Here is a 13,291-nt window from a genome sequence, read left to right as displayed (position 1 = left end):
CATTAGTTTTACAGAACCATTCAGCATTGAGTAACATTTACTTTTGAAGGTAATAAAATAGGTGTAACAATAAAACAATGGGTTTGTTAGTTTCAACATCAAAATTTGGTGCTTGTGGAATAGTCAAAATTGAGTTCTCCATGTTAAGTACTACATGAAGTGACTGGCCTGAGTTATAGTGTATAATTCTTTTTTGTTTTTTTTTTTTTTTTGGGGGGGGGGGGTCCAGTCATGAGGCCTGAACTCTGGGCCTAGAGGCTGTCCTTCAGCTCTTCAGTTCAAGGCTACCGCTCTACCACTTGAGCCACAGCACCACTTCCGGCTTTTTTATTTTTGCTTCTGTGGTGCTGAGGAATTGAACCCAGGGCCTCAGGCATGCAAGGCAAGCACTCTACCACTTAGCCACCTTCCCAGCCCCATAGTGTATAATTCTTAAGTATATTTCCAGGCAAGTTCACTCACTCCAACCCAAGGGATTTTAATAATCCCTTAAAAGTAAATAATATTTTACCAGTAAATATCACTTCCAACAATCTTACATCAAATCCATTTTCATTCTCATTTTCTGATTAATAAATTTAACCCTCAAAATAGTGTCAAACATAATTTTTTCCTCAAAAGAAATTACTGTTTCTGGGTCAGCTGATGAGGACTGTGGTAACTTGACAGGCTAAATTCTGACATTAGAGTCTGATCTGAGACATGGTTAGAATGAACCCTCAGGGCATCAGCTCAGTGATGCGCTCTAGACCTCAGAACCAGAACCAGAACAAAATGACTAGTTCCTTGGAAGCATGCACACATTCTGCTTCAGAACAAGTGTTAGGTCTACCCCCAATAATATGTATAAAAGATAGGAGCCATTATTGACTATTTTTAATAACTGAAATATGACCAGACAAATGAACTACGCTTTAAGCGTAAAATATATCAGACACAAACATTTACAACAAAGAAAATGTATTAGCAAATATCACTTGTACAAAGAAGTTTCATTGTGATATGCCCATATATATAATGTCCATATAAGGCTTTGATAAGATCCAGCTCCTATTGTTTCTTCTTTCCCACTCCTCCCAACACAAAATCTTATAATCAGTTCACTAAGGAATCTATTGGGTTAATGATACTAAAATAATTTCACTTGTTTCATTTTATTTTAAAATGGCACTAGAAACATTTAAATTATATGATTTATTTATTCTTGAGGAATTTTGTGAGTATGTAGAAGGTAACTTTGATTTGCTGGTCAGCTCACTAGTTACCCGAATGTTGCCAGGATTCAGTTTCATCTCTTAAAATGGGAGCAATAATGGTACCTACTTAGTACTGTGACAAAAATGTATGTGTGGGAAAATATAGAATAAGTGGCTTGGTGTAAATAAGCGCTCAAAAAACGTTCACTCGATGGGTTGTTGTTGAGACTATCCTTGATCCCTATTCCCAAATCAAATCCTCTAACTGAGGTCTGTTCAGCTCTGGCATTGAATTCAACCACAAAAAAGGCTTCTACATTTCACATAGATTTACATGGCCTAAACATTTGGAGTTTTGCCTAAGAAGAATAATAGGAGAACTTAGTAGTGTTTTAGTAGAGTTTTGAATATACTATTACTACTTGTCAATATAATTTTATAAAAGTAGATTTAAAAAGTGAAGAATGATAAAACTACATAAAAGTTGAAAATGAAAACAATGACAAAGGAGGGGGTAACAATGCTCAATAGGAAATGTACTCATTACCTTACTCATAACTGTAACCCCTCTATACAGCATGTTTACAAATAAAAAATATATTTAATAATAAAAGAAAAAGAAAACAATGACAAATATAAGTTTTAAAGGAGATCTATGATGGAAACGATCTTTACAATTTTGTCAGGGGAAAAGGGGAGGAGAGGTAGGGAAAGGATACAAAGGAGAGGTAACAATGTTCAACAAGAAATGTACTCATTACCTTACTCATATAACTGTAGCCCCTCTGTACAGCATCTTTACAATAAAATTAAATTAAAAAAAAGAATGTCACCCAATGTGACATATTGCTGAAAGGTTATTTTATGCTGAAGGCAATTGGAAATTAACATAACAGTTCTCCTTGCCCAAGAAAAGAAACATGTGAAATCAGTTTTAATTATATGCTTTAAATATATCAAAACCCATTTAAAACAAATATATAGGGCTGGGAAGGTGGCTCAGTGGTAGAGCGCTTGCCTTGCATGCATGAGGCCCTGGAAAAGACAAAAGCCAGAAGTGGCACTGTGGCTCAAGTGGTAGAGTACTAGCCTTGAGCTGAAGAGCTGAGGGACAGTGCCCAGGCCCAGAGATCAGGCCTCACGACTGGACCCAAAAAAAATTTAAATAAATAAAATAATATATATTTTTTTGTTTAGGTTGGTTTAAAATTATATGGTTTGCATGTGTCCATCTTACATGGAAATGGACAATAGTTCATTCTCTTCAATAGTGAAGGCCTGGTTATACATGCTTGTCATCCCAGCACTTGCAAGGCAGAGGCAGGCTTGGTTCAAGGCAAGCTTGGTATTCATGAGACCCAGACTCAAAACAAAGAGAGAAAAAAAAACAAAAACCCCCAAACTAAAAATTCCAAGTGTCTTCAATGTCTATTTTGTGAGATTAGCTTCAAGGAATCTAAAATCTCACAGGCTGTCATTTTCAACAATAAAAAGATAAATAGCTGAGAATAATGGAAACAAATATTAAGATTATATTTTATTTGGAAACAATTTTAAATTATCTAGACAGATAACATAGTTAAACAGAAAACATGAAATTTCTTACACAAAATCCTGCCACTTCCACAAATCAATTCATAAATTTAACACAATCTCAATAAAGGTACACATGTACATATGTATATATGTGATTGTGGCAGAAAGGCAAGTGTGTGGGGGAAACCAAAAATTCTGAACATCAGTAATGGAATTAGCTTCTGTCCACAACGAATCATCTTATTTAAAAAAATCACAATTTATGAAACACTACTATTTGAGTAAATCCTACGCATCAGAGGTGTTCTGAGCAATGAAAATACCTCTGTGAAGAAAAGACAACGGAACAAAAACAGAATGTTGAGATTTAGTCTACATGTCCATAGAATTCAGCCTATGTTAAAAATAAAATCAGAATTGAAGAGGCAGAAATGAGAAATACGTTGTGTCAAAACTTACAATTAATGCAGAACTGATAATTAAAAATTGCTGGAAGAAAGCCTAGGGAAATTTTCTTTGCTGCCTCCTGGTCCCTTCTCCCTGTTTAATAAACCCCACGAGGTAATGAAATGTCACAAGATTCATTCTTGCAGAAACTGAGTAACTGCTGTCCTCTTTGGAGGTCCTTGTAACCAGCCTCGCCAAAATCTGTTCCAACAGAATACAAAAACAGGAACTAGACCTTCTGCATTTAAAGAGGAATGCATATGGATATGAATTCAAACACTGACAAAGACCAAAGGCTAAACTTGCAGAATTGCATGAAAACATGGGTAGCTCACACATTAAAACAACAAAAATAAGTTTAAAGCAACTCCGGTTTGGGGAAGTTGAAATCCTTCTACAAGCGAGGATTCTTACCCGCGTCGGATCTAAAATGGCCGACCAAAAGTTGTTTTTGACGCACTATAACCCTACCACAGCTTTGCAAATAAGCTATGCGATACTAGAGTTCCCTGATCCAGAAATACTCTGGAAAAAGGGGGGGGGGGGGCTTTCCGCAGCTGCTTTTCAGTGAATTTCTCGGCATAGAAAAACAAACCACAGGAGCTAGAACACACCCTCATCGGCTACAAATGCTCCCAAGGAGAGACGTTTTGACAACTCGGAAGGAAAGCGCGCGAAAGACCACTTAAATTTCTCCTAGATGGTAAACTTTCAAGTTGACTAAAGCAAAACATATAGGGAAGAACACAATGCCGGCTGCCATCCAATTAAGCCCAGAAAGAAAGCCAGAGGCGGAGAGGGAGTGGGCCAACCAGAGAGCAGGGCGGAACTTTTGAATTACCTTTTAGCCCAATCCGAGGAAAACCTTTAACTAAGAAAAGGGTTAGGGGGGAGGCGTTTTACTTGTTTGTGCTGCTGGGCAGCTGTGGGAAGCGGTTGGGGCTCACCCCTAGTTCAGCCAGCGGACAACCAGGGCAGATAGGAAGGAAATGCAAACCCCCGTTTAGGCCAGCGAGCCCTGACCTCCGCTAAGCCAGAACTCAAAAGCTGATTTGAGGGAAAGCAATCCAAATGCTTGCAGCTCTTTATTTCGAGATCTGTGGTGGCTCTGAAAAGAGCCTTTTGGGTTAAGTAGGACTAAAAACCTACTTCTTCTTGGGTGCAGCCTTCTTGGGCTTCGCAACCCTGGGTTTGGCAGCTTTAGGCTTAACAGCCTTAGATGCGCTCTTGACCTTCTTGGGTTTGGCCACCTTCGCCTTCTTCGGGCTCTTGGCCACCTTCTTAGTCACGGCAGCCGCTGCTGGCTTCTTCGCCTTCTTAGGGGTCTTCTTGGCGCTCTTTTTCGGAGTGGCGGAGCCAGTCGCCTTCTTCGGCTTCTTGGCTGCGCCGGCAGGCTTCTTAGGCTTAGCCGCGCCCGCCTTCTTGGCCTTGGGCTTGGCCTCCCCGGAGGCCGCCTTCCTGTTAAGTTTGAAGGAGCCGGAGGCGCCGGTGCCCTTGGTCTGCACCAGGGTGCCTTTGCTCACCAGGCTCTTCAGACCCAGCTTGATGCGGCTGTTGTTCTTCTCCACGTCGTAGCCCGCTGCCGCGAGCGCCTTCTTGAGAGCGGCAAGGGACACCCCGCTGCGCTCCTTGGAGGCGGCCACAGCCTTGGTGATAAGCTCGGACACGGGAGGTCCAGTCGCCTTGCGGCGCGCTCCGGCAGGCTTCTTGGCAGCCTTCTTCTTCACCGGAGCCTTCTCCGCCGGTGGGGCGGCAGCAGGAGCGGCTGGAGCAGTCTCAGACATGTTGAAGCTCTAGAACTGGGAAACAAGTGGCAAGACGCCGATGGAGCTGCGCTGGGGCAGGGCCTCGGTATATATAGAGCGCAGGCGCGCGCTGATTGGTGCTCCGGTCGCCCGCCTGGCTGGCAGCCTCGGAGCCGTCGCGCTGCGCCCAAGTTGTGTTTGTTCCACCTCACAAAAAGGAGAAAATATTAAAATGCCCCGCACCAAAACACCCGGATTTGACCAAGAAATGATCTTAGAGGTCTCAGGCTTCGGACTCTACATTTATTTTTTTTGTAACCCCAAAGACAACGCGTGTAGACGTCTCCAAATCTCTCAACTCTAAAGGAAGTCCAGGGCAGTCAGAGACCACTTTCTGTTTTTCTTCTAAATTACCTGGTCGCTCCTTTGCCCCTGAAACTTCTTTTTCCTAGGGGTGGTTGGGCACATGCTTCTCTTATCTTAGGCACAAAAACGGAATTGGTTCCACCCAAATTTTCACGATAATTCTGTTTCTTCGCAAGGGAAGTAACACAGGTCCTTGGTGAATTCTGCATACAGACCCATAGTAACTATGGACTGGGACAAGGATTTCCAAGGCCCCTCTAAAGCAGTTAGGACTGGAAGGGAGGGGGCTCATAACCCTTGCGAGGGTCCTAGAGGGTGAGAGGTTAAGGACGTATATATTTGAGTTAAAGACATTGAAACCGTCTAATCCTTTTTATGGGTGGGGGCGGGGCACCCTCTTCACTTCTCCAAAGGCAAGAAATTGGGCTGTATTTTAAAAGCCCTCAGATTCCCTTCTGACATTTTACTAGGTAGGGGGTCTGACCCTTAAAAATGAGAGATACTATAAGAAGTAAAGGAGAAAAGGAGACCCCGTAGGCCTGTAAAGTATTCCCAATCGATCTGGTAGTTTGGGACATTGATGATCTGTTTTCAAAGAAAACAAGCATTTGTTAGATGAATTTTTATTCTTGAAAATTGTAGGCTATTTCCAATAAAAAAAATACTTTATTTGTGCTATACTATGAGCTGAAATGTTAAGGTGGAAATAAAATCATTAAAACACAGATTTGACATTTTATTTATTGACAGTAATAAAATGCACTTTTGACCTAAGAGATGAATCAGAGTTGAAATCGAAAATACCAAAATTGTAAACAGAAAAAGAAGGAAATGTAGTAAAATATATAAGTTATACCTTTGTGTTAACTAGCTGAATATCACCTCCTCATCCTCTCTAAAACTGGCCACATTTGCTTTCCTTAGTTAAAGATTGCTGTTTCATAATCACCCACTGGTTCCAAGAAATTGCAAATTTTTCCTTAAGAGAAGGAAGGTAACCTTTTTGCTTATATATGTAATTGATTATGTGTTTATATTAGGGAGAAAGGAAATATTAAAGTTAGCCTTACATTGTAATCCAATCAAAGGGGTTATATAAATTAAATTCAGTGATGTTCAGACAACAAAACAATCTTTTAAAATAAGAATGGCCGTATAGTTTCACTGAATAACATTTGTTTGGCATGTGGAAACTGTCTACTTCTATTCATACCCTCTGGGAATTAACAGCCTAATGAGATTAGGGATGGATGATTTAGCAGCAGTAGAAAACAACTTCAGATTTGCCATTCTTCTCTATATTTGTGAATTCTATAAATGTAACACATTATGAAAAATGTACAAATCATTGAAGCACTTTCAATATAGTATACAAGCAGTTTTAGTAAAAGAAATAGGATAAGATCAAATTGCTTCCACTGTGTGCATTGAGCCCCTTTTTCAATTGAAACTCAGTGAAGTGTTCATATTCATTAGAACAATAGCTGTGTAAAGTCTTAATTACCAGGTCTCTAGTGTTCTCTTCACTATAAATTTTTATCTTGATTTTTAAATCCCGCGCCTGTAAATTTGATGATTGTAATTCAGTTATCTAATGTGATCACTCATCCTGAACCAATCTAATCACACCTCTAAACAATAAATAGACAGAAACTTACTTCAAAAATTTCCTGGCCAAGGGGTGGAAGTGACTTAAAGGCAAAGGATCACAAAATCATTCATAAACTCTGTAACCTGTGTTGAAAAAAAGAGATATAAAACTTTAAAACAAGGCAAACATATTTTGCTATGCCATTCCAAACTATATTAAAAAATTATACAAAACAAACACTTCTGGCTCAACTGAAACCTAAGAGAGTGTTAGAAAACAAAATAATTGTGTTACATACATTTCAAAAAAAATCTGTTAGGGACATTGAAAAAAGAGGTGACAGCAGTGACATTGGTTTTATTTATTTTTGCCAGTCACAGGGCTTAAATTGAGGGCCTGACCACTGTCCCTGAGCTTCTTTTGCTCAAGGCAAGCACTCTACCTCTTGAGTCACAGCATCACCTCAGTTTATGTGGTACTGAGGAATTGAACTCAAGGAACTCAGGGCATCATGTGTTCTAGGCAAGCACTCTACCACTGAGCTACATTCCTAGCACAACATTTGTTTTAATAATAGATTTTACTTCACTTGCATATTTACTTGAATTTATAAGCAATATTTTAGATGATATACTTTATAGTCTTTTAAAATGGTAAGTCTTAAATATCTCATGTGTTTTATATCTATAGAACATTTCAATTAAGACTAGCACATTCCAAGTATTTAATAACAAATTGCAACTAGGAGTTTTATTATTAGGCAGACAGCACAGCTTTTATATTTAATTAATTAATTTATTTTTCTGTCAGTCATGGGGCTTGAACTCTGGGCCTGGGCACTGTCCCTCAGCAGTTCAGCTCAAGGCTAGCACTCTACCACTTGAGCTACAACACCACTTCTGGTTTTTTGGTGGCTTATTGGAGATAAGAGTCTCAGGTTCTTTCCTGCCTGGGCTGGCTTTGAACTGTGATCCTCAAATCTCAGCTTCCTGAATAGCTAGGATTACAGGCACGAGCCACTGGCACCTGGCCTTAGCACAGCTTTTGAGTAAGGTAACTTCTGTGTACCTATGTGTGCACATACACAATTACTGGGGCTTAAACTCAGGACCTCACACAGACTCCTGCTTAACTTTTTCACTGAAGGGTAATATTCTACCACTTGAACCACAGATCCACTGTCAGCTTTTTACTGGTTAATTGTAGATAAGATTCTTATCTACAAGATCCTGTCCTGCTTGGCTTCAAAGTGAAATGCTCAGATCTCAGCCTTCTGAGTAGCTAAGGTTACAGGTGTAAACTACCAACAGCTGGCTTAGTTGAAGGTGGTTTGACTTAATATTTACTTTTTATTGAGCCCAGAGTATGTAGAATTTGGTGTTGCATTGTAAAAATTAAGGAATTAATAAGGTTTTATCCAGAAGGATACAAATTAATTTTTCTAGTACAAAATATGAACCTAAAGTGAATGACTGAATTGCCCAGAAGGACATTGGTCAATTTTGTATATGATTTTTTAGTCTTCTTCCAGCACTTTTTCTTTCCCTGAATAAATCCATGTTTCATTTTCCTAAATCTTCCTCCAAAACTACCTTTGTCACCTTGCTCGCACTTATTAACTAATCAAAGCATCCTTTGACCCATTCATGAGCTCATGTGCAATTACATGTGAGTCATGTTTTTTAAGTTAAAAAATTATATGGTAACACTAGTCAATTTGTCCAAAGAGCATGAAATCAAACTCATCAGTAGTCATTCTGAAAATTGGAAACACAAACGTTAGACCATGAACTTTGAAGGAATCTGTGACGTAGTTAGAGTTCACTGGAGTCTTCAATTTTGAAATAAGATTGCACATGTCTATAAACAATGAAGAGTCTATTCATATGAGCTTCAAGGGAAAGTTCAAGTTAAGAATGGGTTCTTTAGAATTAACAATGATGAGTTCAGGGTAATCACAATAAGTTGAGGACATAGTCAAAATATTACAATGTAATTGGATTTAAACCTAAGGTGAATACTATGGAGTGGCTAAATTTGTTTCATGGCATACTCTACAAGTTCTGAAAATCTTGGTGGACAAAATGAAATATGCAGAATAAAATGTCAGGTCCAAATCTGTGAAGGAGCTGAAGAGAGAAAAACTGAAGAACAAGACATACTCAAAGGCTGGTAAGAGGAGTTGCTAAGAAAGGGATAAAGGGGAATGAGGCCCTAGGTTTGATTCTTTAGCACCACATAAGCAGAAAAAGCCAGAAGTGGTGCTGTGGCTCAGGTGGTAGAGCACTTGCCTTGAGCTGAAGAGATGAGGGACAGTGCCCAGGCCCAGAGTTCAGGCCCCACAGACTACAAAAAAAAAAAAAGGACAGAAAAAAAAGAAGGGAAAAAGAAAGGGATAAAGGACAGACAGGAGATGACAGATTCTTTTTCTTTCACATCTTCCTTCTAAGATGCCAGTGGGGTTCTGTCAGCATTTGGTGATAGTTAACTAACATCAACAAATACTAGTAAAGGCCCCAACTTTGAAGAATTAGAAACTGCTCTTTCTTGATAAAAAATGAAGCTAATAATAACAGCCAGTTTACTAGCAGAGCCTGACTAAAAGAGTGCCCAATTACAGTGATGGGTGTTTGTTTGTTTGTTTGTTTTGCTTTTTGTTCAGGACCGAGGGCTTGAACTCAAGGCCTAGATGTTGTCCCTGACCTATTTAGCTCAAGGATACTGCTCTACCACTTGAACCACAGTGCTACTTCTAGTGTTTCTTTCTTTCTTCCTTTCTTTCTTCCTTCCTTCCTTCCTTTCTTTTCTTTCTTCCTTTCTCTTTCTTTCTTTCTTTCTTTCTCTTTTTCCTTCCTTCTTTCCTTCCTTCTCTCTCTCTCTCTCTCTTTCTTCGTTTCTTCATTTTCTTTTTTATTTTTAGGTGGTTAATTGGAGATTAACTGGGCTGGCTTTGAACCTGAATCCTCAGGTCTCAACTTCCTGCATTGCTGAAATTACAAGTATGGGTATGACCCACTGGGTCCTGGCTTTGTTGTTGGAGTTTTTTCCTTCTTCTTTTGTGCTGGTGTTAGGGTCCTCTGGCATTTCTCCTTCTTATTCACAGCTAGTTTTCTACTATTAGAGCCTTGCCTCTAGTCCTGCCTTTTCTGCCTGAGGCTGGTTTCAAACTATAATCTTCTATATCTTAGCCTCCTGAGGAGCTAAGATTACTGGTATGAGCCACCTGTGCAAGCAGTAGTATTTTCATCCACGTTGCGCTAAGAAATATACATGGCCCAAGAAAAACTCCACAGGTTTCCAGCCTAAACCACTGGAAACTCTCTCATCTATTTCCTTATTTCAGTCTCAGGAACCATATTTTAATATAAATAACATAAAGTTATTTTTCTGTGTTTCTTTTTAATCTTCACAGGCAAGTGTCCAACAATTAGGAGATTAAATCTAAGGTAACCCCAACAGCCTGTAGACACCTAAAAAGCTAAAACTAAATTTTCTTCATTATTCCCTGATATACTCTCAAAATGCATAAGGAAGCAGAGAGTATAGTAGTAAAGCATGTAGCAGGAACTCAGTAAATGCATGGAAATTATTACAAAAGAAACAATACAATAGTGAAAACAATAAAAACAAGCAGAGTACTGGTGACTCAAGCCCGTAATCCTAGCTACTCAAGAGACTGAGATATAAGAACTGTGGTTCAAAGCCAGAACAGGCAGGAAACTTACATGTGACTCTTATCTCCAACTAACCAGCAAAAAACTGGAAGTGGAGTTGTGGCTCAAATAATAAAGTACTAGTCTTGAACAGAAAAAGCCAAGCTAGAGCACAAAGCCCTGAATTCAAACCACAGCATCAGTACAGAATATTAATTAATAATAAATTATCTAATAATTATTATAGTGATTTATTTGATGACCTTAAAATCATGAATTTAATGGCATTTATTAATATTTGCCCATGACTTATATGCAACTCTATATAAGTACTTATATATTTACTTAAATATAATTACATATTTACTATATTCTATAGATTGCAAACTATACACACATACATGTATATGTGTACATTTATGCATATGTGTTTATGTATGCATGTATGTAATCATAGAAGGTTAATTAGAAAGTTCTATTTCAGACATCTGGCAGTCCCAGACTAGTCAGATTTTTTTTTTTTTGGTAGTCATAGGGCTTGAACTCAGGATCTGTGCACTTTGAGCCACAGCTCCACTTCCAGTTTTCTGGTGATTAATTAGCAATAAAAATATCATGCATGGACTTTCCTGTCCGGGCTGGATAAATTTCAGCCTCCTGAGTAGCTAGGATTATAGTCATGAGCCACCACAGCCTGGCTAGTCTGAAAGTTTTAAAATGGCCTGGTAGTTGGGAATACAGTTATCTACAGATATAAAAGATCAGCCTTGGGCTTATTTAATCCTAGTTCCTCCACTGATGATCTGGATGACCTTGTCAAATTCCTTGACGTTCCTTCCCAACTTTCATTTCCTCTTTTGTAAAATCAGAATATTAGGGAAAGAAAACAAGAAAATTGTGAGGATTACATGAAATAACATGCATTCCATTCCTGGGATTGGAGTATGCTCAGAACAGCCACTCGCTTGAGCCATACCCTCTCATTAGATCTTTGTGTCATGAGACGCTCCTATTTGAGAGGTAACTCTGAGAAAGTTGGAATGTTCCTTAATTTGAAGAAAGAGATAAAGGTAGACCAAGTCCAACTAACTATTTCACTCTGTCTAATTATATGGCTTTTCTTACCTGCATCTGAACCTACTAGTGAGGTCACAGAACCTACTAGGTATTATCCTTAAGAAGCTTAACTAGGATACAGAGCTGAGCCAGCAGAGAAGAGAGAAGTGTTTGTGTGTGCACACACATGCACGTGTGTACGCACATTGTACATTAGCATGTGATTATATATGTATCTTGGAGAGTGGTGAGTTACAATTCAGGGTTATCTCTGTAACTTTCAGATGCAATCTATTCCTACATTGCACTTTTGATAACTCACTCTTTGCCCATCACTCAAGCTTATGGAAACACACACTGGGGAGAGGTGAAGAAACATCATCACATATTTGCCCAGTCCCTGTATCATCCACCCCAGATATTGTTGATGTCAAGCACTTGTGCTTACTTAAAACCTAAGAAACACCATGATTCTTCATCACTTTTCTTCATCTCAGTCTCCTTAAGCTAAACAAAACTTGTGTTTGGGAAAAAAATTCTTAGTGTTAACTTAGCTACAGGTTTTTAGTTATGCTTCAATTAACACATAAACTGTATTTTCATAGTTAATTGAAATACATAATGTTCCTTTAAATGGTCCAGGAAAAACCACAGGAGCAGCATTGTTCATTAACCAAAAGCCTAATTAGGTTAACTCAAACCTATAATGTCTGAGTTAGCTTTGCTAATTTCCATCTGCCTTAACTAACTTCTCGGTGATTCTGTTTTCTCATCGGATCAATGGCAATAATATCACCCCCTGTTTCATAGGCTGTTATGTGGGCTTTTGAATTAATATTCATACAGTCTTTATAATGATGTCTGGCATATTTTAGGTATCTATATATCATAATTTAAAATATTATACATAAATTTACATATAAACTAATGGTATAATTCTAAAACTGTCCAGTTATGTAGCAATAATGCTAATCGAGATAACACTTGAACACTTGCTGTGCAACACGCAGTATATGTACATGGTTATCCCAGCTACAAATTTTCTATGAGATAACTACAATTACATCATTACCACATCACCAAAAAGGAACTAGATAGAGAGTTCTGACTTCTTCAACACAGCACTGCAGACTGATTTTGCTTGATTCCAAACTTGCGTGCACGTGCGCACGCACATACACACACACACACACACACACACACACACACACATTAAAATGAATTGGACTAAAGTCAAAAGAGATAATTTTGCATAAAGTACATAAAACTAAAACATAGCCCTATTAATTACTCACTAATCTGGTCCACACATTTTTAGATTGAGATATTTTCACTCCAGCAGATACACCAAGGACATCTTATCTTCCCCTCAGAATCATACAATGTGTGACGCTGTTTGTTCTCATGCACACTAGATGGCAGTCCAATACAATAACGTTTGTTTTGAAAGCGATGTACTGGAATGCTTGTTTTTGGAAGCTGTAGTACAAATTTCTCTTGACCTGGGCAATTATTAACCTTTACCTATAGTCTTATTTTTTCATCCCTTTCAGTGCACAGAAATGACTATTCCCATAATAGATAATAATTCTGAGGAAGACACAGGCCAGAAAGAAGTTGGCAAAAATAAATTAAAGGCCTTGAACTCTTATCTAAGCGTCTGCCATGTGATCATTCATTCGCTGTAAAAGAATTCATCAG

General features: G+C 38.6%; 1 protein-coding gene across 1 annotated transcript; it reads right to left on the bottom strand.

Moving 5' to 3' along the window:
• Window positions 1–2,720: 2,720 nt before the first annotated feature.
• On the bottom strand, window positions 2,721–5,005 carry LOC122111528 (histone H1.2). The gene has a single exon (XM_042684394.1). It carries the CDS (start codon window positions 4,961–4,963, stop codon window positions 4,325–4,327), a length of 639 nt encoding a protein of 212 aa, XP_042540328.1. The 5' UTR covers window positions 4,964–5,005; the 3' UTR covers window positions 2,721–4,324.
• Window positions 5,006–13,291: the final 8,286 nt, after the last annotated feature.

The sequence above is a fragment of the Dipodomys spectabilis genome, unplaced genomic scaffold (genome assembly GCF_019054845.1).
Source record: "Dipodomys spectabilis isolate Male_0828 unplaced genomic scaffold, ASM1905484v1 ptg000085l, whole genome shotgun sequence".
In the NCBI taxonomy this organism is placed as follows: domain Eukaryota; kingdom Metazoa; phylum Chordata; class Mammalia; order Rodentia; family Heteromyidae; genus Dipodomys; species Dipodomys spectabilis.
This window is presented reverse-complemented; position numbering and strand designations above follow the sequence as displayed.

Coding starts and splice junctions, on each gene's coding strand:
- LOC122111528 (XM_042684394.1), bottom strand. CDS start 4,963: ATGTCTGAGACTGCTCCAGCCGCTCCTGCTGCCGCCCCACCGGCGGAG.